We start from the raw sequence: 26867 nt of genomic DNA on the forward strand, positions 1-26867 counted from the left end.
AAAGGTCACATAACTGGGTGGATACACATGAGGAATTTGTATTAGGTGTATTTCTGATTTCCCTTTCATAAAAATTCTTTTTAAGACTAAATAGCATTTGGCCTAGTGTTAAGTAGGTACATTCCTGTGACTGCGAATCATCTTGGATGGATTTACAGGAATAAGACAAGCAGGGCAAAAAATTCCTGCATTCCACTGAAAAAGGATAGTAAAATGCATTATATTTATAAAAGTTTTATTTTCCTACTCAACTTAATTTCAAAAATTAATAATATGCAATAAATTTAATACAGATTAAACAATTATAAGTAATGAAATACATACAGCATTAAGTTTTCAAAAATAATTTTACGGTTTAAAAAAAAACTGGATGAGCAACATGAAATCACAACTGTATATGAATGGTATATCACATTTTTTCATCATTAAATGAGTTAAGGACTTAAATTAAGGAATGTGTTCAAGAAAATGTTGACTACGAGTTTATGAGAGATCGAAATTCATTTCACAGGAAAAATCATCACTGACTTAGGGAAATAGCAAAGGGCATGGTCTTTCTAAATTGGCAGAAGTGTGAGTTGTTCATCTTCCTAATTTTTTCACGATTTATATTTTCAAATCATATCAAAGCCATATTTTTACATATTCAATGGAAATAGTCTAAGAATTTGGAAACCTTGTCAGTTATATTCATATCATTCTTCTAACATTAACTAAGGAAAAATCCATCACTAATGAATGGCTATTGAATTTCAGTGCATATTTAAGGGCTATTTTGGCCATATACAAGTTCAAAGAATCCATTGGTGTGCATAAATGACAACTCTACAATAATAAAATGTTCTCATTGATTAAATTAAATAATTTTAAGTAAGTGTCACCAGGGTAAAATTAATTATGGTTCCCTTGCAAGCAATATTTGTTCATGGATTTCCATCAAATGGTCTATACTATATGCTTATGTCTTGACCTCATGAAATGCTCTACTCTGCTTGAAGTTTAAATCCAATGTTTTAGAAAAGTCCCTTAAGATAGCTATGAAGCATCCAAGGACATTCATTGAGGTTACATAATAAGCATAAATACACTGAACACACATAACTCAGATGAATATTGCATTAGTCACTGGAGACTTTCCTGATTGATGACTAATGTAACAAGTCAGGAGAGTTCAAAACTCAAATGAAAATGAACATTGATTAAGTAATGCAGGCTGAAGAAATAAATCGCCCTCTGAAAGGTGAGCTGAACTGAATTAAACATATAATCCCCAGTCAATTCAAAAAGCTCCTGTATTTTGCTTAACAATCTTTGCCCATTCTCTTGGAAAGTTTTGTTGAACATGTGAGAGAACTCTTTGTATTTGTCTGTGCTCTTGAGGAGAACAATTGGGGCATGATCCACGAAGAACCAAAGGTGCCAGGGCTGTAAAGAAAAAGACTCCATTAGCACATTTAAAAATGACAGTATGGCATAAGAACTCATTACATCAGCATTAAGTATTTTAAATTTGTGTTAGCACCATAAGCTTAATACTTAAGTAGGTATTAGCACACTTAAAGTAATCTTTATACCCTTAATTATTTAATATTATCATGGATTCACTCAAATTACCTTTTAGACGTCTTCCAACAGGATCACAAGTTGCTTCTCCAAGTGCACATTTTAACTGACGCATGAGGTAGCGTCGATCTCTTAGTGCCATATTTAATGCATCATCAGAAATTGGAGGCCTCTGCGTTGCAGTACTCTCGGCCATAATAAGCACTATAGCCATCGCCAGAAAGAGAAAAGCTATCCTCATGGTTGTTGAATAGATCTGCAAAAAAATATTTTGTTTTATTTAACATTAAAATATATGGTTAGTCTATTTAAGTCATCATGGAAGATAAATCACTCTACATTTTTAGCCATGAAGGATTGACATTAATTTTATGGATAATCATATGTTCTCAGAAAATTGTTTAATCACAGCAATGTGCATCTGCTGATATGTATGTGGCCTATCACATTTTTCTTATTAGTTAGTGTACCCTCTATTTTGTTTTGATAGAATTAAAGCATATTAACATTAAAGTGTTTAAATGATGCTAATGATAACGGACACTGTATAAAATCATTTTAATGAGAAATATACAAGTACTTTCCCCTAAACTAGAGAGTAAACTAATTTCTCTATCTTATCCAAAGATATTCTTCCAGCTACATTAATCTGAAGTGGATATGAACAACTGGGTAGTACCTAATGCACATAGAAGTTACATCATATTGTTCTCTTGCTTATCTAAAAAATGACTTTCTTCAAGAGGGACACATCTCATTTGGTTTTTTTTGGTTATGAGCTATTTTTTTGAATAATTCAAAGCATTGTCTATCTGTTAATCCCCTCAAATGATTTTTTTTCTTTCTATGGCCCGTTCTGTTCTCCAGGTCTTGGTGCACATTGAGCTATAAAAACTTTCTGCAATACTTTCTCCGAAATGCTAAATGTTCCATAATACAAATTTCTGGTACATCAATTTAGACATTGTTAATCTTTTCTGAAGGGCATGGATGATTAGCTACAAACTAGAAATCATGCCATGAAATTAGAGGGTGGCATTGATTATCGCCATAATTTTTCAGTATAGTAGCCAAACGAATGAGCAATAGAATAATCATAAATTAATAAAGAGTGCCTGACTTAAATGTGTAAATTTAATACATTTTAAAGTGAAAGGAAGAAAATTTTGCTGTTATACATAATATCTCTTTTAATTTTTCATGACTAGTTATGATATAATGTATAATCTACTGGTGGATCAACTCCATGAAACCTTATTGAAAAAAAATATATTCCATCTTTTCCAAAGTTTTATCTCCATCACTTCATGAGGTAGAGCCTTTGTGTGTATCCTTACATTGTTACCGTATGAATCTTTTCAATAAAATATTCTGTTGAAAATTTTTTTCTGGATTGGGGAAATAAAAATAATCAGTATTTGTGTTACCTATCAGAGAAAATGCAAATAGAGTTGCAGGTCGCCCTAAAACAAAATTCTCACCAGTGGAATTACAAATGATCTTATGATCAAGTATTACCTAATCCTATTCTAACAGTGAAGGGTCAGCCTATTTTATAATAATTTATTTTCACCAGGCGATCAGGATGCAATAAACTCCAGGTCAATTATAAAGAAAGGAAGTGGAAGTAAAATATTTGATGAAAATAAACAGAGATATTAAGAGAATTATATAAGGAACAGAATTAGGAAAAGAAATAACTCATCATATAGCAGTAGTACATTATATTAAGCTAAAATTTTACTGTAAGTACTGAAGAGGTCTGATGACTACCCTGAAATGCCTAGCAATGGTACCATTTATATTCATCTCATTGAATTCTCATTCATCAAAGACATTTGAGGCTAACAAACCCCAAAAACATGGCATGGGATTGGCTTGAATGGCATATTTTTCTACTGGTTTGGGTTATCTTTTTATTTCATAGCCCAGGATGATCATATGCGTGTACCCCTAATACAGATCCTGTCATCATTGTGATTTCCCTTTCCCTAAAAATTCGAAAAACATTACTTTATTGTTTATTCCTGTGACTGATATTCAAAAGAACTTAATAGAGACCAATAATAATATTATGAACACTCCTATTCAAGGTCGATGCTACATTTGCTAAAGTGGGACATAGTTTTGAAAATACTATTTTGCCTTTCTTTCTAAATGGTATTTCGCCAAAAACTGACCATAACTTATCAGCTGAGCATCCACATAATAGGTACCAGCCCATACTGTCAACAACTTTGAGTTTCAGAGCCGCTGAATTGTTGTGTTACCTCTATTCGGTGCAGAATATGCTAAACTATGTACGCCGACTAAGGTTCTGTAAAATGCATGAATTCATGCTTCACTTGTTGTTTGCTCGCAATCCATACTTCTCTAGTTGCCATGTGCCGTTGCTCACGGTTGTTAACATCTAATAACTATTTATGTTAAGTACACTTTTTATCTTTGTGCTCAGTGAGTGAATTTTACTTAAAGATTTAAATGGCAATTGGAGATAAAATAGCCCAAATGGGTGAGTGCTTAGTATTCAAGTAAAATATAAATCATTCCAAACAACGACAGTGAGTAAAAGTGTGCTGTGGCAGAAGGGCCATTCTAATGACGAAGGAAAGATAGCACAATATTTTTTATTTCGTGTGAGAATCATGGCTGTTGCCACCGTTAATGTAAATACCATAATTTTCAAAGTATGTCTCGAAGATCATCTATCATTATACAGAAGACGTCACTTATAGTAATCGCATTGGCGATTTTGCCTACTTGGAGCCAAGAACTCGTATGTAACGAGGCATTTTTTGTGAACATATTACCATTTGTCATTATGTTAACGAACAAGCACTGGAAATGTTTAATGTAATATATTGTTTACAGATTCATTGGTGCCATTTCCCATTATAGGCAAACGGATTTGCATTCCGCGGGTGGGAAACAGAACTTCCTGTTCAATTCGCGGTAAATTTAAAGATCCTTCTCTTTACTAAATGTAAGTTCTACATTTTCACAATATTATAATGGTTGGAACTACACGTATCTATTATAGCTATTGCTCTAAGGGACTGAAAGGCAATTTTTCCAAAAGACACTGCGATTGTCTCTATAGAAATAGAGAATAAATGTTCTAAGGTACATGCCTTCCTACATTTACGTTTATTTGGAATTCAAATTCACGTTGCAGAAAAATGAATATAACTGTGGGGAGATACTCGATATTCTTAATTGAGTGCTTCATTTACGTTATTCGAAAACAATATTCCATGGTATGCCTAATCGGTGAGCTTCGTCTAGTTGTGATAGCCCTACGATGCGTGAAATTCACGTAGGTATCAGTGGAAGGGGACAAATTCCTTTTCATACGCAGTCTTTAATTTCCCAAAAAGTCTCTTTCTTCGGAAAATTGTACTTATTGACTTTAACTGGCAGTGTCTCTAGTCTGGAAGCCATCGGTCATAAATGAATGCGTGTACCTACTTAGACTGCCAATTGACCAATGCCGGTTGTCCTAATGAGCTGCAGGCTTGTGCAGTATTGCAGAAGCTCCTATCGGTGCGGGAATATTTCTAATTGTTGACGTCAATATGCGGGCAAAGAACGTCCCAAAGCTGTAAAAGGATAACAGTTTTGCCAACAATATCTACAAAATCCAAATCGGTTTACACTAAATCCATCGTATGTTTACACTCTTAACTTTGCAACTTCTCAACAAGTTGCACAGTCCCATTGCAAGGGCGTCATTTCTTAGAAAGTGCTCATGGGGCTAACAGTTAACATTCCAATTAGTCGTCAACTATGTTTACGTTTCCAAAAGAACTGAAATTATCAAAGCTTAAAGATTCTCCATTTGTCAGGAATCATAAGACACAAGAGTTAAGGAACCTCCAAAACGTCCAGCTTTCAGCTGCAAATATGCAAGACTACGATACATATAGTAACTTATCGATTTAGGTAGGTTTTGGATGGTTAGGGTGACCAACCAATGCTACACTTCGACTCTTTTCCTAAAACAGTGTGATATCGGCACTACAATAAACCCTTCGATTCCGCATACTTTCTGCATTCCTTTATTCCGTCAAACATGCCTCTCTTCCTCCCCTAACCTCGTCCGCCTAAAATTCTCCCCTCTCTCGGTAATCCTCTCTCCTCCCCCACCGTCTTTCCTTGCCGAGTATTACTTCGTTTCTTTTCCATTTTACTTTTCCATTCTTCTCGATACGCACATCTTGAAAGGTTCCTATTTACACTTATCCTCTTGGCTCAAGACAAACTTTCCGCGCCGTACAAAACTAGTCTCCACGTCAAAAAGTTTTCATTTATCCTTTCTTTATATCCTTACATAAGTTCCCCGTCATCAACTCCCTGATTCAATTTAAATGCAATCCCTCTCAGGCCCCTAATAATTTGACAATCTTTAAATATTTAACTTAGTCTTCCTCTTTCTCGAAAACCTCATTACCATTGCATTATATTTCCAAAATCACTTAAAAATGTAGGAGGAAATCAATTGGCATTTTTAAGAAAAATACTTTGGAAAAAGTATTTGTATTTCATTTAAATAAAATTTCACGTAATACCTGGAATATTAGGTACACGGAAAATAGTGAAAAAATTATTGATATCCTGAATGTACATCCTTAAGGCCTGTAGTTACTAAGTCTTAGGGGTACTTAATTCTTAGTTTTTGGTGCCACCATGCAACTTTTACGGCCGTGATGAACGTTTACTTTTTACTATGAATTTTGGCTCTTTTTCCGGACGGTAATTTGATACAACGCTTCGTTTTCTTCCGCAAATGTTTCATATTATATGAGTAACATCACTGTACTGACGGAACTCTGTTGCGAATTGAGAGCTGCAATAACATCAACGGAGCATATTCAAGGGCTATTACTGCATAGAGCTCTCTTAAATTGTTATTGGACCCATTTCAGGGCCTCGTAAAATGAAATCGCCATCAGCTATTCTTATAATAATAATCCCAGGGTACAACTCTCCCGGTACGAGAGACGTAACTGCGCCACTTGGGACGAGCAACGAACATCGCTCATTCAGAACGCGAGGTCTCCTTCGGCTATTCCCCCCCGACGGCTATTTTCCCATTGAGACGACCATCAATCACCATACGTTGTGAATAATATTTCCGGTTCAAACAAAGTGCCGGCGTATCATCTAGTCGTGGATCTTCGAAGCAGACCACTCGGATAGGCGCATGCCAATATCCTAATGGCCAACAAGGTAAGAGCCGGTCAAGGGCATCCCCGCTCTGATTGGCAATCTTCGAGCCAAGACTTCGGAACGAGCAATAGCAATTGGTAATAAAAATGCATGGCGTGATGAATCGGATTGATTCGAACGCTGGGACATGGTGCCCATTGCGTTCTTTCCCATAGTCTGAACCAACAAGTGGCCAATACGCCCTCAATCAGAACGTTTTCTGTCGCCCACACAAGCAGTCGCCCAGTCAGCTAATGTTCCTGAGTAACGAGTCCTGGAGCAAATATGTATTTACTGTTACAAATAGACACCCTGGAACGCTACGCAGATTCAGGTGTCCGTGGACGATAATCAGATACAACCCTCGACTTGAAACCCTGAACACGCGCATGGAGATGCAATATTAGACTTGATTAAAATAACTTTTAATTCTCAAACGACTCGGATTGTAAGGTAATATTCGAATATTTATGGCAAGTGGATGCAGGCAAAAGGATGCTGAAGACGGTAATACACGCAGATGAGAGAATGCTGGGAAATTGGGTAGAGGGAGGAATAAAAGTGGCATTTTCGATGGAAGTGAGATAAAAAGAATGTAGAGCTAAAGGAATAGGTATTGTAATATGTAGTTTGTTTGGGGTTGAAGGATATATCCTTAAGGTAGTGCTAGTATGTCGAGATTAGATCCATCAGAAAGCCACTCAAACCTGGTAGACTATTGCATAAAGGTATTAATAATTAAAATGATTACTGATGATTCATTATACTCAGAGGAATATGTATATAAGAGGGAACTTCGGGACTCATGACTAGTTTACTAGACGTTGTTTAATTAATTCATACGTCAATTACCACCGTAGAACTCAATCATGTCCGAGAAATAACGATCAACCAACGACTAACGACGGGGATAACCAATTTTGAGGTTTTCCATTGGTTTCATGGCACACCTCTATCGATTCAACGAACTTCACTCCACAGCTGTGACTGTCAATAATCGAAATGATCTTCTTGACCTGTATCATCGGGTCATCTAGTAAAATTGTAACCCCACAAAGTATTTAGTCTTGGAAAACAGATCTTAAGACGTTGGGTGGGGAAGACGAAGGGAGGAATGCACATTCCTCGCTAAAAATGTCCAAGGAATCCAAAAATCGTACACGAAAACGGTTGAGTTGAAGGTTTTTGCATCACAATTTTCCAATTCCCGGTTAATTAGAGAAAGGACCGACCTTTTTCTTTCAAAAAATTTCTCACTTCTCTGAAGGCTTCAAAAAGAGAAACTTAAAATTATCTCTCGCGGTCTGATGAATGGTACCTTGGCGCTAGGCGACGGCTCCTTCTTTCGCCAAAGCAATCTTCACTTTCGATCGCGTTGTAGAGAATTTGTGTGAAAAGCGAGGCGAAACCATCTCGCTTTTTGCCAGCTCCAAGAGAGTAAATATGATTTAGAAACTATTTTTCGCAGTAAGAACTTCACTCTTTTTTCTTAATTTTCCGCGCTTTCTTTCTAGTCTGGCTGCCACCATCTGCTTTCGACTTTACCCCTTACTGGAAAGAAAATAAACCGTTAACGCGTCCAATTGGAAGTCAGAACCGTGTGACATTGCGATGCTCGCGGTTCGCGGGACTCCGAAATATGATTTTGATGCGATAGGCAATACGGTGTGTGATATAATTTACGTTTACATTGCATAGCGATGCATTGACACTTTTGTGACGTTTATTCTACATTGAAAGCACCCCCTATAACCCTGTCCACGTCTGAGAACTAAATATAAACGATTCTCTCGATACAGTTATATTCAGCAGTATTCCCCAGTCAGCCCGTGATACTTGACGCCTAGATTTGATTTGATCGTCTCTTAACGATCTTGAAAACCTAATGGTCGGTGGTCAAATTGTCGGTATGGATTTCTTATTTGATGTACGCAGTAAGTAAATGTAGTTCGCTAAGAGAAATTATTTTGTTGCATAATAATCAATGGGAAGATATTGCATCCCAGATTTTTACCGATATATTGGGATAAGATTTTAAATAAAAATAATGCATTTTGATATAAATTTTATAAGTGCTCTGCGTTTCCTTATAGGAATGCTTCATAAAAAATGTTGCATGAAAAAAATATTTTTCTGCATGAGAATGAACCACTCCAACAAATTAAGTCCATTTTACTCTCTTTAGAAATGATGATCGTTAAATAGTAGTTTTTTTTATTCTTTCATCTACGTATGTCCGTCAGATGATGCCTATGACCGAGTTGAGGGATGATGTGGACTCTCACGGGACGATGAGGATAAAATAATGTATGTACACATGTACACTCGTATATAATTATAAAGTGCCCTCTGTATTTTAGCATACATTTGCACATTAACATAGCTCTTTCCCACATTTAACTCAAAAGTCCTGGTTACCTAACTTTGAGAAACGTTTCAGAGTATTTTTCTTAAGACCATTTTCATGACAACAGTACCTGAGAAAAAGTTTACGGCGGGGGCTAATTTCCCCTCCCCCTGATTTATCACATCCTTCAATTATTCCCTGTAGTATATCTCAGGCCATTAACTGTCGTATACGTGGCCTTCAAGAACCAACGCCCTCTTTGAAATAGAAATGAGGAAGAATATTTTAATGGGTGTTCCGGCTTCAACTTTAACATTTAAGTTGGCGCGTTTGAACGAGACCAGGTAGTTCACGTAATCAGGAGCAGTTTTTGACGGGTTTAGGCAATAGGATGTGGATTTGAACTTAAGGACTATGTCAAAAGAGTTGTGTCTGATGAAGTTTTTACAAAGAGGAAGGAGTTAATGGCGAGTACCTTAAAAAACATTCATATGAAAGATTAGTGAAAGTTTTGATATGGAGCGTAGTTTAATTCGGTTCCGAGGCTTGATTATCTAGGCAAAAGCATAAGTGTGACTTGGATACCTTTGAGGCGTGGGCTTGGAGAAGATCGAAAAGATGAAAAAGAATGGGAAATAAACGAAGAACTTCTAGGCAGGTTCAGGGAAGAAAGGAAGTTGTTGGGAGAAATACGAAGGAGGCAGAAAAAGTGGACGTAGATAATATTATGTGACGATGGCATGTTGAAGACTGTATAAAAGGGGAGAATACTGGGCAAGCAGGGTGGAGGGAGGTGAAGATTATGCATGACAGACGAATTGATGGAAAGTAGAAGGTTTGTGATGTTGACAAAAATGGCTTATTTTAATCTACTAATATCGCATTATTGCCCTGTTAAATAGGGATTAGAGGTGTAGCACTCCTTGCGTTCGTCAAAAAACCTACCTTAGCCAGAATTAGATTGCATGTAGCGGAGAGGAGCTATATGCGTAAAACGTTAGTATGATAAACAGAGCAGGGTATCAAGATTGTTTGAGAAACTAGGCTGGGAATCACCCACAGAGCGAAGGTGAATTTACACATAAAATATCTTTCATAAAATGGAATCAGGTCTCTTTAACGGTGATGTTGAAAAAATATATGATTAGCTCCATCGTACTAGAGCAAGAGAGATCATGAAAATTATATTCGAGATATCAATTGAAGAGTCAACAGATTGAAAATGTAATTTCTCCCACGAAAGATCAAGGATCATATTAACCGTGAACTACCGCGCTAGGGGGTGCATTTTTCTTGGCTCATTCTAAGTAGATTAGAATGTTGCCATTATTCTTGGTCCCCTGTTACTATCATCTCATCTATCAAATGCGGAGAAAATTATTTGACACTGAAATACGGTAGGGAAGGCACCTTTAGTTAAGATTCTGTCTATTTTTAAAATTATTTTCATCTTTTGTCGAAACTAACAGTTAAGAAAAATTTAATCGTTAATTGAAATGAAATGAAATAATTGACTTTGTAGTTCCACACACTTAATTTAAAAAAAACACGATCCAGGTTTCGACGTTGAACGTCATCATCAGGTCGACGTTCAACGTCGAAATCTGATTCGTGTTTTTTTAAATAAATTGTGTGGAATTACAAAGTCAATTATTTAATTTCATTTCAATGGGTAATGCAAATTCCATAAAGTTATACCTGAGACAACACATTTTTTAATTGTTTATGTTGCATACCTGGTGTTAAACTCACCCCGTCACACTACTTATCAGTGGCTTGTAGGGTACTAGGGTGCTGTGTAGATGCACCTTGACCGATAGAATAAAAGCAATAATAATCATTCTATTCGGTTGCATAATGAATGCTCTATCGTGCTTAATTTCAATGATTTCGTCTCATTGGTGATTTGGTAATCGAGGTTGCCATTCGTCTCGCCTTTCTGCGATTGCCATCAACCCATAGACCCCGAAAATTAGAATGAAGCCCATTCTGAAGTTTTTAAAATATGCAAAGGCTTCAGTAAACTAGAGCAGTTATCAGTTAATGAGAACATCACAAAAATTGTTTACGTTCTTATGAACGATCACACGATGGAGAAAGTTGTTTCTGCGACTTTCGCGTTTTCACTGAAATATCATTTAAATTTTCACGAACAAGCTTTCCTTGAAGGTATGATTCATTAAATTTCTCTCGTTGGTGTTAAAAATAGCTACCCAATTATGCACTTACGGCCCCTGGATTGAACTGATCACTTCGTATAGTAATCATTTAGAAGAGCGTAGCTGCTCATGGGCGTTTGATAATCGATTCCTTTATTGTGCAAAATTTAGAGCAATTTGCAACTTTTGCATTCTCTCGGTCATCATCATTGGTCATGCAATCCTAAGATTGGATGACTGCAGCCCTCCATCTGATGCTAATTGGCTTACTTCCTGATATTATTTTCAATGTAATTTCTTATTTATTTTTCTCATTTACATGTGACAAATTCTCTCGAAGGAAGTGGCTAAAATAAACATCTACATATTCTCTACGAGCCACCACAAGGGTGTATGGCGGAGGGCGATAGGCCATCGGATATGATGATTTTACAAATTAGGTATTATTTCATTTCTTGGGTAGTTTCAATTTATTTCTAGTTACAGTTCAGCCGAGCAACGTGATACGGAGTTTGATCCACCAATGCTTGAATATATCTAGAAGTTTAATTCGTACACATTATTAGGCAGAACACATAGTCTTTAAAGTATTCTGGCAGCGGAAATTTGATGATATGGAATGGTATCTGTACAAAAGAAATAAATATCAGGATATGAAGGGTAAAGAAAACATATTTAAGGAGGTGAAAGGAATATCGACTACCAAAGGATTCCAATTAAGTTAAGGAAGATAAGCATCTAAATGTTTTGTGTAGAGTGTGGTTTTGCATGGATGTATAAAAAGTACGAAAGGAATAAAGAAGAGAAGCAAGAGAAATTGAAATGGATTGTAAAAGTGTGAAATTAGGATGTCTTGAGGACAACAGGAGAGGAAGTTTTTGAAGAAAGAGGAAACTATTTTGGCTGAGACTTATATTATGCCGAAATTGTATTAATGCTATGATTAAAATGGGAAAATATGAAAGAAAAAGAGGAAGAGAAGGATTGGAATGTTAACAGATATTAGGAAAGAGAGTAGTTATGTTCAGATGAGGATAGAGGTTGGAGAGAAGTGAGGAGATTTTGGAAAAACAGACCCAACAAGGGAGAATTTGAGAGAGTAGACAGAGGAGGTAATAAGAGAAAAGGGAATGGAGAGAAGACAGAAGACACGAGAAGGATCGGGAAATAGAATGCAGGAATAGAAGAAATTATTTTCTTCCGTACGTTGAGAGGGAGAGGGTGGTGACCACATTTTGCACACCCTGTTACAGCGAATGTAGCAATTTTTCTCTCTCTCTCTCTCCCTGATTAACAAGCGGGATAGTTAAATGAGAGAAAAGATGAAAAGGAGTAATATACTTAAAGGCGACGTCAAAACGACTTATTTTTCGTAAATAAAATGTTTTTCCAAAGAAAGTGCGTGTTATTCACCAAAAGATTCATCTATTTACTCAATTTTAGGTTAGTATCGTAAATTCATGAACGCGAAAATTTGGTTTCATAGAGTAATACAGGTACACATAGAGTAATACATTGTATACCTTTCGCGATAATCTTCGAAAATACTGCACTTAAATGGCACGACCATGAAATATAATATATTATGGCATGAAGTTCAAAATCTAAATATTCGCAGCTGATGTATTTTTCATACAGATTTAAAAAAATAATCTTTCGCCATATAAATGTTCAAATCACTTATCAACGATTAATTTGAAAATGCTACCATTAAGGAGTGAGAAGCGGCATACAACCACGTCAAATCTTGCGTACCGTAAATAATAATAACCAATAGTTGACTCTACAGGATTGTATCCCGAGAATACAATTTACGTAGGGCAATGATTGATATTTTTAAATATTTCTTCATAAAGATGGAATTTCACAAAGTTAAAGTTTCTACAGTCAAATTAAATTAGCTCCCTGTCCACTTAAATAAATACCCTCTGTAACATTTGGTCTACGGGTAAATTAGAAAGAGCGAGCGATAAAAGGTAACAACCACGTTATACTGACTCTCTGCCTATCTAGATTTGCCATTAACTACCGTTACTGATTTATACCTCTTTAAAGTAATTTGTTATAAAGACTAATTAGATCCTATATTTTGGCCCTCATTATCATTATTTACGATAAACAATTGGATTTGAAGTAAAATTGTGCGCATTTTTTCCCATCAGTGGATATATCAGATATATAATCGCATGCGATACAGTTATGAATTAACGGAGTAGGTTTATTTTTATTGAATTTCTTACAAGCATTAAGCGATACTTGTTTTATAAATTGTGTCGAAGTGGGAGCTACTCTGTAACTCATACAGCTGCAGCAAGTTGAGTGACCTCATTTTGAGCCAGTGCCGCTCAACTTTTTCGCGGAATACAAATTCCGCGAACTGTCTTTGATTTCATGAAGCAATCACTTCTTGGGTATAGATTCGTTCGGATGGCATTGAGATTCTTTTAACCTTTCTTCTCGAGAGTCAAGCCCAGTCGACATTGTCCTGAACTAGTGGTTACGTTAGCCATTATTTATTTAGAGTTATATTTTTTAATCTATGCAAAATGCGCGAAGCAAAGAGAAAGCTGTTGAGCTTGCAAATATTTGAACTTTCGGAAGTGATTCACTTTCATGCTTCGAGGAGGAAAACATTTCGTTTCGGATGGTGAACTGGTGAAGGTGCATGAACCGCTTCCTTGGATACTTTCATCGTTTACATTTGGCTAAATTCAACCCAAAGTACATCGTGGAGTCGCGAGGATTTATAATGGCCGAGCACCAAAAGTTATAAAGAGGAAAACGCAGAGAAACAGACCTAAACAAATTTTATTAAAAATGTAATTGTGATCCTCTTGATGCTTAATACGAATAAATTTTACCGATTGAGTAATTTACTTTAAAAAACCCAATCCAAAACGGATATTTCGCCTAAGTTCGGAGTAGAATTCTCATTTTTCTTGTCAAAATGTTTCCCTAGCAATAATTATAAGTAGCAATCCCTTGCCCTAACATTGTTCATAAGTAAATCTAAGAAAATACTTGAGAGTTTTTTAAACAGTTTTTCTGTTCCATTCGATTCCTTTCGACCTGGCAGTAAAGATCATCCGATGTCTCTAGCTAGAACCTCAGTTTTCAGAAATAATGTTTTTCGGAATATTGTGTTGTAATACGTATATAATCGCTATTAAAGAAAAAAAGATCCCCCCACTTTGGGAAGGGATTGGTAAAAGGTCCTTTCTCCATTACAATTTATTGACTCCAAAACTAGATACATACTCGTAAGGCTTCAGTTTGATAATTTTATCTCAATTGTATCTACCGTTTGAAATGGGTCCATAATTCGTAAAAATATTTTGACATTGATAAAATAAAATAAGCATTTGTATTTTTTTCACGCTTTGAATAGTACATAACATGCAAGTTAAACCTCTAAGTAATTTACTAACCACTTTACCAATGCCTTTCTCAAGAATATACCTTTGACTTCTTGAAAACATTAAATATTTTGATCCCTTCTTGACTCCGTTACATTCTATTAACAGCTTGTTTTCGTGAATAAGAGCTAATGGGAACCAAAAATCACAGTCTTCGACCACGAGGAAATAGGTTTAATAGGTAAGAGAGCCCAAGTGGTACCATGCACCATGCCTAGCGAAATTCACCAATGTAGGGGTGGAGGATAACATTAAGGGTGTCCGGGATGCCATGACACCACGCCGAGTGATTTCCCAGAAAGATCAAGTGCATGCGAAATCACAAGGTTTGCCATAATCTAGGGGTATCCATCGGTAAAACCCAGATTCGAACCTGGTTAGCTGGAGTCTGAAGCCGGATTCTTTACCCACTAGACTACCAGTCCAGGGGGGCGTGGAAATTAGTCAACGAAGGTGTCGATGAAAATGGTTTTGGGGCAATGGCCTTGGAAAAATATCCTTTGCTTTAACCAATCAATAAGGTGCGAGGAGGTGGAAGAAGACAGATTCGTCGGAAGCATTTTCTTATTTCTTAAAAAAGTTCATGTAATTTCCGCTCGAATGCCATTCAGCTAAATAGTCATTTCAGCTTGAAAAATTCCAACAAATTATTCTTAAAAAATGACTGCGGTAAGCATTTTAAACATGATGCGCTAAATAAAAGGTTATCCAATGATAAAATCAGTTGATTGAAAGGATAAAATTATTAATTATTTTAATTATAGGGGTTGATATCCTTAAATCATTCCTAATGAAATGAGACATTAAAATACAAAACATCTTAAACAACTTTTGGGGCAAAATGCGAAGAAATTTATCCAAGTCTAAATATAAGAATATCATACAAATATATCAAATCAAAGTATTCAAATACCGTAATAATTACATGAGGTTATGCATATAATATAGGCATATACGAGGGCTGTCCATAAAGTAACCTCCGTTATGCTATAAAAACACGCCTGAACAGATGAAGAAAATGTATTCCTTTCATCTCAAAACTACATATCTCTACTGCTTCAATATATATTCGCCAAAAAGATTTAAAATTTTTCACATCTTTGAACCAGTTTTCGAATTCCATCAACATTAAATTCTGCCGCCTGAGATCGCAGCCAACCGATGACGGCATCCTGAAGGTCCTCGTTGAGACGAGCACAAAACATGTAGTACGTAACTTTTCGGTCGTGTTTCCATACAACAGAGTCATAGAAATTTGTGGAAAACTTTCTAAAGATTTCAGATATCGTAAAACTCCAGTTTTCACGAACTTTTGCATGATATTGCTATAAAAGCTATATAATATGCATGCTATAAAATTGCTTTGCTATAAAATATGCATGATAATCAATGAATTCGAAGAAATCAATGGCGTTTCGATTGGAAATTACAGGGAAATAATTATTTGGGTCGTGTATAGTTTTGTGGCTCGTGGAAATCAATTTTGCCGAGTAGTTCCGTCAAGTCGATTGAATTATCAGTTGAAAAGGAATAAAACGTCTACTTAGCGTCTTCCTTGGGTTAGATCCGATCAATTTACATCTACATCTGTAAAATACCCCGTCAGATATGTGTGACGGGGGATAGTAGAGCACCAGCCATGCATACAAAACTATTATCCCATAGATGCATTTGAATACATGTTAGCTCATATACAAAACACGCGGGCACATTCACACATAAATGCCAAAATACAACAAGTAGCAATGGAGGAACATCGTTAAATGTTTGTCCATAATTTAATATGCTCGGATGCTTGCGTTCTATTTAGTTGTGACTGCGCATCGTACGAGGGGAAGATACAAGAATTTGAATCTGCGGCTGACGGCATCGCTGTGATTTTTATTCCGGCGTTCGAATCTACCAATATGATTTGTTGCTATAATTATTCCCTCGGTGACTTAATAAATCTCAGGTGTCTTGCGCCTTTCTAAAAGCGTAAGTTTTTCCTGGACTGAGTCCAGGAAAGAGGAGGCAGGTTCTTATTTTAATAATTCAATACTCGGAATCATCGCCAAATTGGTTGATTGGTCCTTAAATCCTCTAGGGGAAATGCACTCATTCAGTAACATAATGGAGAGTCTGCTAGTCGCGAGCCTACTACTACGGCTTGCGTTGTTCGACGAACGTTGCCGAGGCCACCGGCGGGGACCTCATTAAATAAGAAGCATTTCAACCCGACCGACCCTCCCTCATCGACTTAGCTCAGGGGTCAGCAACCGAAGAACCCACGACGCATAAGGATCTGCGAGGCCATCACCCTGTGGTCCACATAAAATGAAATATTAAATACGACGGAATAGTTACAACAACCAATAATTAAGACAATGCGTATGAATGTACGGAAAATTCGTAATCATTACAGATAATATCACCGATAAAACTCTTTAAAATTGTGTAATCTCCATGAAAAGTAAAACCATATGTTTCGTACTCTCTCATTCAAACGCCCAAATATTCGTAAATATGATTCTTTTCATTTGAAAGGCTAACGATTTCTGAATAAGATTGCTTGGACATGGTAGTCTTTTTTTCCAATAGTTTTCGCTTTAAATTGAGTAGTATTCGTCGTATAGCAGCATTTTCATTTAGATTTTATGACGCATACCCTAACTAAAAAGCCATAAAGATACGTATACACATTTCACACAGTACAGATTGGTACAGTATTACATTATATACTGAAGATGTTATACCGATTCTATAATTGTTAAGACATATGGGATGACCTCGGTCCATTAAGGCATCATTTCTACCGTGACGATGCTCTCGGTTATTCCTTTAAATTCACATTTCGAAAATTAATCTACCCTGTAACTCGTCACCACGATTATTAGGAGGAGACTCAAGGATTCTGCTGGTCTAATCCCAGTCACACAACGTTTGCAAAGATTCCAATCGAATAGCGTCGCAATTCAAAATAGTTATAGATAATTTTTTCTCATTTTTATGAGAATTCACCGTGAATTAAGGGGGGATTGTGGATTTTGTTGTTGCTGGACATTCTTAAACAGGGATAATATTAAGTTTACCTAGAGGAAATACAAATGAATCAGAATTATATGGACGTATAAATCCAGAGTACGATGCCAAGAAAATATTTTGGCTACAGAAATAGGATCCGGTTTAATTTTACTTATGTATTGAGTCTTACGTTAGAGTTTCCGTTTATTCTGGCATATACCAAGATATACGGGAATTAAAGATGTTCCCTAATATTTGTGCTATATTTAGGAACATATAAAGGAAACCTTCCGATTGATACGTATGTAGAAAAAACACCATTGATACCATGAGCTGTCAAAATAATTGCAATGCATTCATTTAAATTGATAATAATTTTTATTTTTTAACCTGTTTTCAACGAGCCTTAATACGCATACCAGCATACTAAGGTGGTGTTACGAAACTTAGTAGTGCAGTGCATATTATATTGGAAATCTGATAAAGCATTTTCATTCACGGATAAACATTATTTCACTTATTCCTATAGTATATTTAAAGATAATAAGATAACATCTTAGTCACCATTATATAGTTTCACCAGTTTCTACCGGCACATAGGCTAAAATTGGCCAAAAGGTGCGTGAATTTCTTTGAGGAATTAACCGCATTTTTGATGTCAGTAAATACGAAAGTTGGTCCCCTCCTTTGGTTGAATCGATGAATGGAAATCGAAGATATCGACACGTGAATCAATGGTTCACGTGATTCTCAATCGAATGAGTACAAGACAAGACCCAAAAGACATTCCGCGGTTATCGCGAGCATTCGAAAAGCCTTTAAAACATGAGATCCATTTCAACTGAACGTTGAGTTTGTGGCTGGGAACATACTAGATTTGTGGTAAAGGACTGCAATCAAATATCACAGCGATTGAAAGAGTTATGAATCCTTTAATCAATAATCCTTTGTTGCCATTAGTCACCTACTTACCCACTAACTGCTTAAATAAGTATTGCAGCCAATCCTTTAGCGGCATCACAGGTAGATGTTTCAGGCTGTATAAATGTGATTCGCATCAAATGGATTCCCTGCCTATTTCCTCTCATTACGAATTCCATTTACGCAACGATTGCGTTGTCATAAGTAACAGCTTTGACACTCGGACGGAAGGGATAACTTTCTAACTGAAATAATCGGCTCATCGAGACTGAGGTATAGCAGTGCGGTGAGCAACCTTTTGCCTTATCTCTGGTAAGTTTGCAGAGAAAAATCAATCGAGTCATACCATCATGCTCCATTTTTTATTCCCATAGTGCCCGTCATACATGACAAGAGACACTTTTTGGAAATGATTGACTTCCATCCGTGAGTAGAGAAATAACCTTAACCTGGACGATCCATCGTATTCTCTGATATTCATTTTTATGGACGGAGTCTCCGTCATGAACCTTATGAGTTCTGAATGTCAATCGATAAATTGAGATTCAGTTTGCCGTGTTCGAAGATATCCCATTCGAAGTTTTTATTTTCAATCGGTAAATGTCTTTGACTGTTAATACACTTAAATTTCCTACCTGAACCTCAGAATAGTTATGCTTCAGAGAAACTTATCCGACAGCAGAGTTTGATTGTTCGTAGACTAACGGGAGATACTCACGAAATTACGAGTACATATTCGTAATCAAGATAAGATTTTTGGAACAAAGATATTTTGCTAGAAAGACAATTCTCTTCTGATATCAATTCATATACTAAACGATAAAGGTTTGATTCCATCTATATATTATACTGACAAAAATGTGAATTTTTGGTTTTCAAATACATCGATACTGGTGTTAGACTTGAATGAGGTTCTTATCGGACAATATTTAAAAGAGGGCACTGAATATTAAGGGGCGTGTTATCATAGAGATCACAAGAATAATAACCGGAGATTCCGAATTCATATTCGGATGACTCATGTACTACCTTTTTATTCATACTGAATTTTTGAGACAGAAAACCCGCAAAATATAATTCTCTGGGTCAATAAAACCTACTTTGGCCAGTAGACCACTGTTGATTGAAAGTGAATAGCACTATTTGCAAATAAAATTTTCAAATACGGTCGCCTATCTGAAGGAGATATGAAGCTAATTCCTGAGATGCGAAGCAGAAAAGATAAAAGTCATGGAAGAAACCTTTATTTCATGCTGTGGGATACAGTTGATAATGAGGAAAATGAAACCCAGAAAATGCACTTACTTTTCATTTGGCAGTCTCCGGATTAAGGTAAGTTTTGGATGGACAGACTGACCAGCTACTGATAGATTTCTAAACCTTGCCTAACATGACACAGCTTACACTATAATGAACCCTTCTTCAAAGCCGCATACTTCCTGCATCCCTTATTCCTGTCCAACATTCCTATTCTTCTCCTCCCCATACCTCGCCTACCTAAAACTCTCCCCTCTATAAGAGTTTTAAACATTCTTTTGCTACTCAATATTTTCTGTATCCATTTTCTCTGCCTTTGAATTGTACATCTACATAACACCCCGCAAGCTACCGCAAGGACGTGTGGCGGGGGGTGTTAGGCCACCACCCGTCAAAATGAATAAAACCAAAAGAAAAACCAACATATTCATGCAAACCCACACAGGCGTATATATTCATGCGAAAATCTTCTCAACTTACGTGCATGCAAATACATTTACCATCAACCATCATATACATCACATACAAATTGAGTAAAAATCTATTCAATAACGTGGAAATTAGAATTGTAAAGCAAAAAGGGGAAATTTTAATATCACATAGACATGTAACTTTTAGCCTTCACCCCCAAAGACACAGGTAGGGAAAGTGACACACCGCAGCAGGCGGAGGAATAGTTCCCGACAACCCTCTCTGCTCCCCTATTATGCTTAGTACTTCTTCTTTTGATTTTCTTTTCGTCCATTGCACTTTTTCCATCATTCTCCACACTCGCGCTGTAGAAAGCTACGTTCCATGTAAGTGTTCACTGGTACTTTCTTTACTTCCTCACTCAACATCTTTTTCATCAAATCTCTACTGGAAGATATTTCTTTGCCTAATGCCATTCTTCTTCCTATAGCCCTACCATTTTCACCATCTTCGTCCAAAATACTTAGATATTATCTAGATAGCCATACTATAGACAGATAGACACCTAGATATTATCGGAAGGATCAACCCCAGCCGTTAGTATTTTGGTTTAATCATTCGTTCCGTTCTAACCCCCCAATATAATTTTATTTATTAATTTATTTTTATTTATTTATTTCCACTCTAATTTCCATCACCATATCCTTTGCTCACTATTAAGAGTACGGCTGGGGTTGATCCTTCCCATAATATTCATACGGCCGTAGTTACCGTTCCTTTTAATTCACTTTCTAGATAAGCTTTACATGTTCCAGTTTTTGCCCAAAGAGTTTGATATTAACTTAATGTTCCCATTTTTCGAGAACCTTAATACCTTTTTCTTACCCGTACTTGCATTGATTCTCATAAAAAAATAATATCCTTTCAAAATGAGATTACCTATCAGAATATCAACTTTACGATTGCAAAGAAGGCGACGCACCGATTCTCTGCGAGGGTTAATTACTGATTATTGTAATATACTTTGTGCTTAACAGAATGTGGGACGGTTCAGCGATGGTTAAGTTAGGCAACCTTAACACTAATCTGTCGCGAGGTTTGCCTACGCCAAGAAAGAGGCCCCCCCCCCCACACGTACCAACCCTCACCCCCTTAATGGATACTGCCGCTGCCGCTCTCCCAACACTCTGCAAGTTCGACAAGTAAGGATATGATTTCGGACTATTGTATGCCATAAACCTTCATGTTTCGGTAAGCGCTGATAAGAACTACTAATGCATCAAATACGAGTCTCGTTCCTCCTATACCCTGAAGAACAATGCACAAGGACAATACTTCTCTTTGCTGACCCATTACCTGAGGTCAGTTTCCAGAGTAATAAATTTCGTAGTATTAACACATTTTTCCTCTCAACCATCATTGCTAATCAATGCTCTAGTTGGATTGATAATCACTTCAGACTTTTCCACAGCAGGATGCGTGCTGAGTGTAGTGACGTTTAGACACCGAGGTGGTGGCTCTAGCTCTACCCACTGCCACGCTAGGCCGAAATGTAAGTGACTTGACATCCCTCGTATTTAGGTTTTCACTCTGAAACTTGATGAGTACCGGCATTAGTTTAAACTTGTAAAGCGGAACCATATGTGGTACTCTCTTATGTCTTTTTTTTAACATTAAAATTGGCAAAGATATCCACCCTTGTAAATAATGCACGCGTCACTTTGAAAGACAGACAATAAAATTACTATAGATGGTGATTCTACTTGTCAATTAATGATTTTTTGATGTGAGATGGAATGAATTAAGTTATGGATGGGATTCCACTCAGCGCACTCGATTATTGCTTATGAGGAGATACCATCTCCCTAGACGTGCAAACTAAGTTTTTTTGCCATTACCAAAGGATTATAGACGTGAAAGTGGTATTTAACATTTTATACGATGACTCGAATGTTAACTTTATACTTCAAAATTGTAACCGGTAGCAAATTCTTTAGTATTTAAAACAATCGATATCCATTAAAGAAAATGCTGGCTATAATACGATTTCCGATATTTTGAAAAATTATCTTTTGAACGAAATGAAGGGAAAGACTAAGGAGATCGTCTTATGTAGATTTTAATGTTTTTCAAATGTTGTCAATAGCACAAAGTTACTGATTCGATGCATATTTGATAACATTGTGTGCGCCCCATATTGAAAAAGTAGCAAATGGACCAATCAGGCAATTGGTTCGACAAACATTGGAATTTGCTAAACTTCCAGGGCTCCTTTGGATCTTTTCTTCCAGTTACAAATCGATTTATAAATGCTAATAATTGGCTCACATAAGGTCTGCACTGGCATTAAATCTGTTAAAACACTAAAGAGTTGTCTTATACTTGATAGGATTCAATCAAGAAACTTTATATAATAACTGCGACTGTTTTCAAGGGAGTTGTGAATTAACTAGTAACTGTAACGAACGGGCATTGGGTTGGAGTCTTAGCAAACGGTTCAATTTTGCGTTTCCTCAAGGCTTTTTCGAATAAAAGAGGATAATTAGTTTTTTTTCAGAATTTGCGTAATTGAAACAGTCGCTTTCAAAATAAAACAAGATATCTAACTTCTATATTTTACGGATTCAGATTGTCATAAATTAGTCTGGTTATGGATTTGAAAATTAAGGGAGCTCGAAATATCGAGGGAAGATCTTGAACTGCCTCTCCCGTAAAAACCAGCATCTTTTTTACCCAAGGGATCGAATTGGGTTTCTCATCCCATAGAATCTCACGTTGCGAGAACGCATTATCATTCCGACTTGGTCGTCTTGCGGAGAGAACCTAGAATTCAGCAGACCATCCGGCTAATGGGACGTTCTACTCTTTTCCCCTTGAGCATTCTGTCATTATACAGTAAGAGCCGTGGCGTGGTTTTTCATTTCACCCTTCCCCATCATCCTGAGCGATCCCTCCTAAGAACCTTGACATTTTAATATCATTATGGTTACCGAAGAACTCTGCCGTTTCGCATAAACTGCGAGCAACTGTTGTTACTCTTCACACTACAATGATCCCTTCATCAATTCCGCATACCTCCTCTACCTCGTCTGCCTAACGTCCTCCTCTCTATCACAGTCTTCGACATCTCATCATCAATCAAAATGCTCCCCATCTATCTTAATTGATTTCTCTGTATTCCTCCCAACAAACCTCTCTCCTATACTTCCACACTCATTCGTTTCTGTTCATTTCACCTTTACATCTTTCTCCAAAATCAAATCTTAAAATCTTCCAATGTATACCTATTATCTAGTCTCAACGTCCTAGTTTCCGCGCCGTACAAAACCACGCCCGATATCAAAGTAATATTTTATTCATCCCTTCTCAACGTTCCTGTCGTCAACTCCCGTCTCCTAGTGAAAGCTTTGCTAAACACATTCTCCTTATGTCCCGACTACTTTGACCATCTTGGTTCAAAATAATTCCCAAGATATTTGTTGAGAGTGATTTTTTAGCAAATTTTTATCTTATTATATATATTGAGTCTTGAAAAAAGGATACTCCGCACCCGCGAGTCTAATTTTTTAAATTGGTCTCCCCCGTCAATTTGGTGCAGGATTAGATTTGTTCCCTGAGTGGAGCTCATGTGTTTTTTCAGTAGTAATCATTTTCGCGTGTAATTTTCGAGTGTCCACATTTTAGTTTTTCCAGTGATTGCGCGGCACTTTCTGCTCTGGGATGACGACAACTTTCATCTACATCTACATAATACCCCGCAAGCCGCCGCAAGGGCGTGTGGCGGGGGGTGTTAGGTCACCAACCGTAAAAAGGAAAAATACCACATGCAAAAAAACAACATGGAAAATTACACCCACAGCAGCGCACACGCTCACGCAAAAATCCCTTCATCCAACACTCATGCAAACACATATACCGCAAAACAACTAAAAACTGCACCCCATGATGCAGCACGAAAGCCATCCTACAACACGGAAGCCAGGACACAATAATCAAGAAATTGAAACATCACTACCACATGAAAATGCACCACAAAACACTCTACCCCCCAAAGAGTCTGTAAAAGGCAGGGAATGCGACCCAACGTTGAAGGTAGCAGGAATTTCCCCCGCGGAGAGGGACGAGGGAATGAAAGGGAAACTTAAAAACAGATGAACAGAACACGAATGAGGTCATTTCTATTACGTTGTCCTGTAATTCATCCCATTTCCTATTAATATCTACTTTATCCAAATGTTCTAGCTTTTTCAAATTTCTTTCAACAAAACACTCTCTTACACTATCACTCCTAGACCTTTTCTGTCATGCAGGCTCACCTCAGGGAATCCAGGTAGATGTTGTGTCCCCTTTCTTTTAACCTCTAACGCTCTCCCATACCCTCATTTCATCGAGTCAACTTTCAGCGAGTCGCGTGGATTTCCTTTGCATTAGGTCGGAATGAACCACACTGTGAGGTGAGGAGTCATTCCAGGTGAGGTCTAATTCGAAATGTCACTCCTCATTAATGCTTTCATCATTTGTCGAATATTGGTTCAATGAAACAAGAGTTTCCATATCTCATTTCAGAACTGCCGAATACGTAATCAAAATTGGCATTTGGTGTCTCTATTGAATTGAAAAAGACAAAAGTGATGAGTCAGAGGACTCGCAAAGAAGTCCCATAATTTCAAAATCAATTGTTAAATGTCGTCATCAATATTTATTTAGTATCAGGCTGTCAATGCAGTTTTCTATTTATCCCTGCTCTACGATAATCCCTTGACACGAAGCTGACTGGTCTTTCTTTGCTTATTAATTTGGAAGGAGCTTTCCCCCTGGCCATCCTAATGCCTTTATTCACGATTTTTTTCTCAAAGGGTTGGAGCTTGAATTTTTGTGACGCCACACTTTGACTGTTTATATTCTGGGACTAATGACGTGAAAATAAAAAAATGGAAGTTGAGTTTAATATAATTTTCAACTACCCGGTTGTGATTTGGTGTCGAACGTGTCGTTAAATTATCATATTTAAATTAAAAAAGTACCGTGTTTATCTTCACTTTGCTTAAATAGATATGGTGACACAAATGAAACTTCACTTAAAACTGATTGTGAGCTCAATCGCACAAAAATGTATCAAAAGAATTTTTCTCCCGATTACAACATACATCATTTATATAATAAACGTGAAACTCCAATAGCCGTTTACGGCTATTGGAGTTTCACATTTATTATATACTATATTACTAGCCGTAAGAGCTCATTTCTATCAATATAAACATACATCATTAATGAAGTTTTTTAATATAACAAATATGATCTCAAAATCTGATCTAAATATGCCGTTACAATTTAAAATATCGAGATATTAGTATTATAGGTAATCTACCGGCTAAGGTAGGTTTTGAATGGACATAACTACTGAATATCTTGTCTCTCCGAAGGAAACACAAACCAATATCCTACTCTACAACAAGCCCCTCTTATTCTCTGGAGGCTTCCTTCCTCCCTTCATTCTATCAAATGTCCCTATCATATTCCTGTCCTTTCCTTATTTCCCTAACATTATCCCCCCCATCACACTCTTCAACATCCCATTGCCAATCAATATGCTTTTCATCCTTTTTTTTCTGTTTCCTTTGGATTTATCCCAACAATCCCCTCTCCCCCCCTTCCATACATAGTATTTTCTCATTTGTTTTCCTTTCTGTGTCAGGTGTGAAAAAATAGGATGTCTTTCCCGAGTCATTTAGTTGTGTATATTGATTCCTTATTGATGACTAGTTCGCCAGTTAGATGAAAATAAATTCAACTTGATGGAGGTAAAAATATTTAAATCCACCCTCAGGACCAGGCTAAAAGGCGATTGGACCTTGGATCCCGTTCCAATATACCATTCAAGAAAATCTCTGCGATTGGAACAATATGTTGGAAAACGGATACGAATTGTCCCCAAGTTACGAAGATTATTTAATGCTCCATTGAAAAAGGCCGCTGGAGACTATCGACTAGAGGAGGTTGGCACCAAACTGGTTGACATTTCCTTCAATGCAAAAATTACATCTGCGGAAATAAGGACAGAGAGGACATGTTCAGTTGAAAACAAGAACTCACCTCGTTATGCGCCATCCTGGTCGATTTCCTCTCACGCGTGCGTGCCGAAGCGAAGGGCGGAAAATGTGACAGACGAGAGACGAGACGTGCGCTCAACCCTGTACTGAGAGAAATGTCCGCCGGTGGAGAAGAGGAACAAAACTCACTCGATCCGATGGGTGTCGGAGGGGGCGATAGGTAAGGAGGCTTCGGAAAACGCGACTGCGGACTGAGGGGAGCAAAGGAGGCGTTTGCGCTGCAGAGGACTGACTCCCTTTCGGCGCGGTGACTATAATACGACTGTGCTCGCCCTGAAGGGAGCCCCAAGACTCCCCCAAACCCCGCCCCACCCATTCAGGGGGTGGGGTGGGGGGGGCGGATTTTAACCGCTCCCTCTGTTGGTGATGCTATGCTCGGACTCGGTACACGGGCGACGTTATCCGCCGGGGCCGACAGGGGAGGTCGGTTGGTGGCGGTGGAGAGAGAGTTTTTTTTATCGGGAGTGAGGAG

General features: G+C 37.3%; 1 protein-coding gene across 1 annotated transcript; it reads right to left on the reverse strand.

Moving 5' to 3' along the window:
* Positions 1-248: 248 nt before the first annotated feature.
* Positions 249-26641, reverse strand: LOC139695076 (putative odorant-binding protein A10). Its single transcript, XM_071593700.1, has 3 exons — positions 26379-26641; positions 1615-1819; positions 249-1425 (listed from the first exon to the last, which is right to left on the reverse strand). Exons 1-3 carry the CDS (start codon positions 26391-26393, stop codon positions 1280-1282), a joined length of 366 nt encoding a protein of 121 aa, XP_071449801.1. The 5' UTR covers positions 26394-26641; the 3' UTR covers positions 249-1279.
* Between the last annotated feature and the right edge of the window lie 226 nt (positions 26642-26867).

Source organism: Hetaerina americana, unplaced genomic scaffold (assembly GCF_022747635.1).
Source record: "Hetaerina americana unplaced genomic scaffold, ioHetAmer1.1.p SCAF_6, whole genome shotgun sequence".
NCBI classification, from domain to species: domain Eukaryota; kingdom Metazoa; phylum Arthropoda; class Insecta; order Odonata; family Calopterygidae; genus Hetaerina; species Hetaerina americana.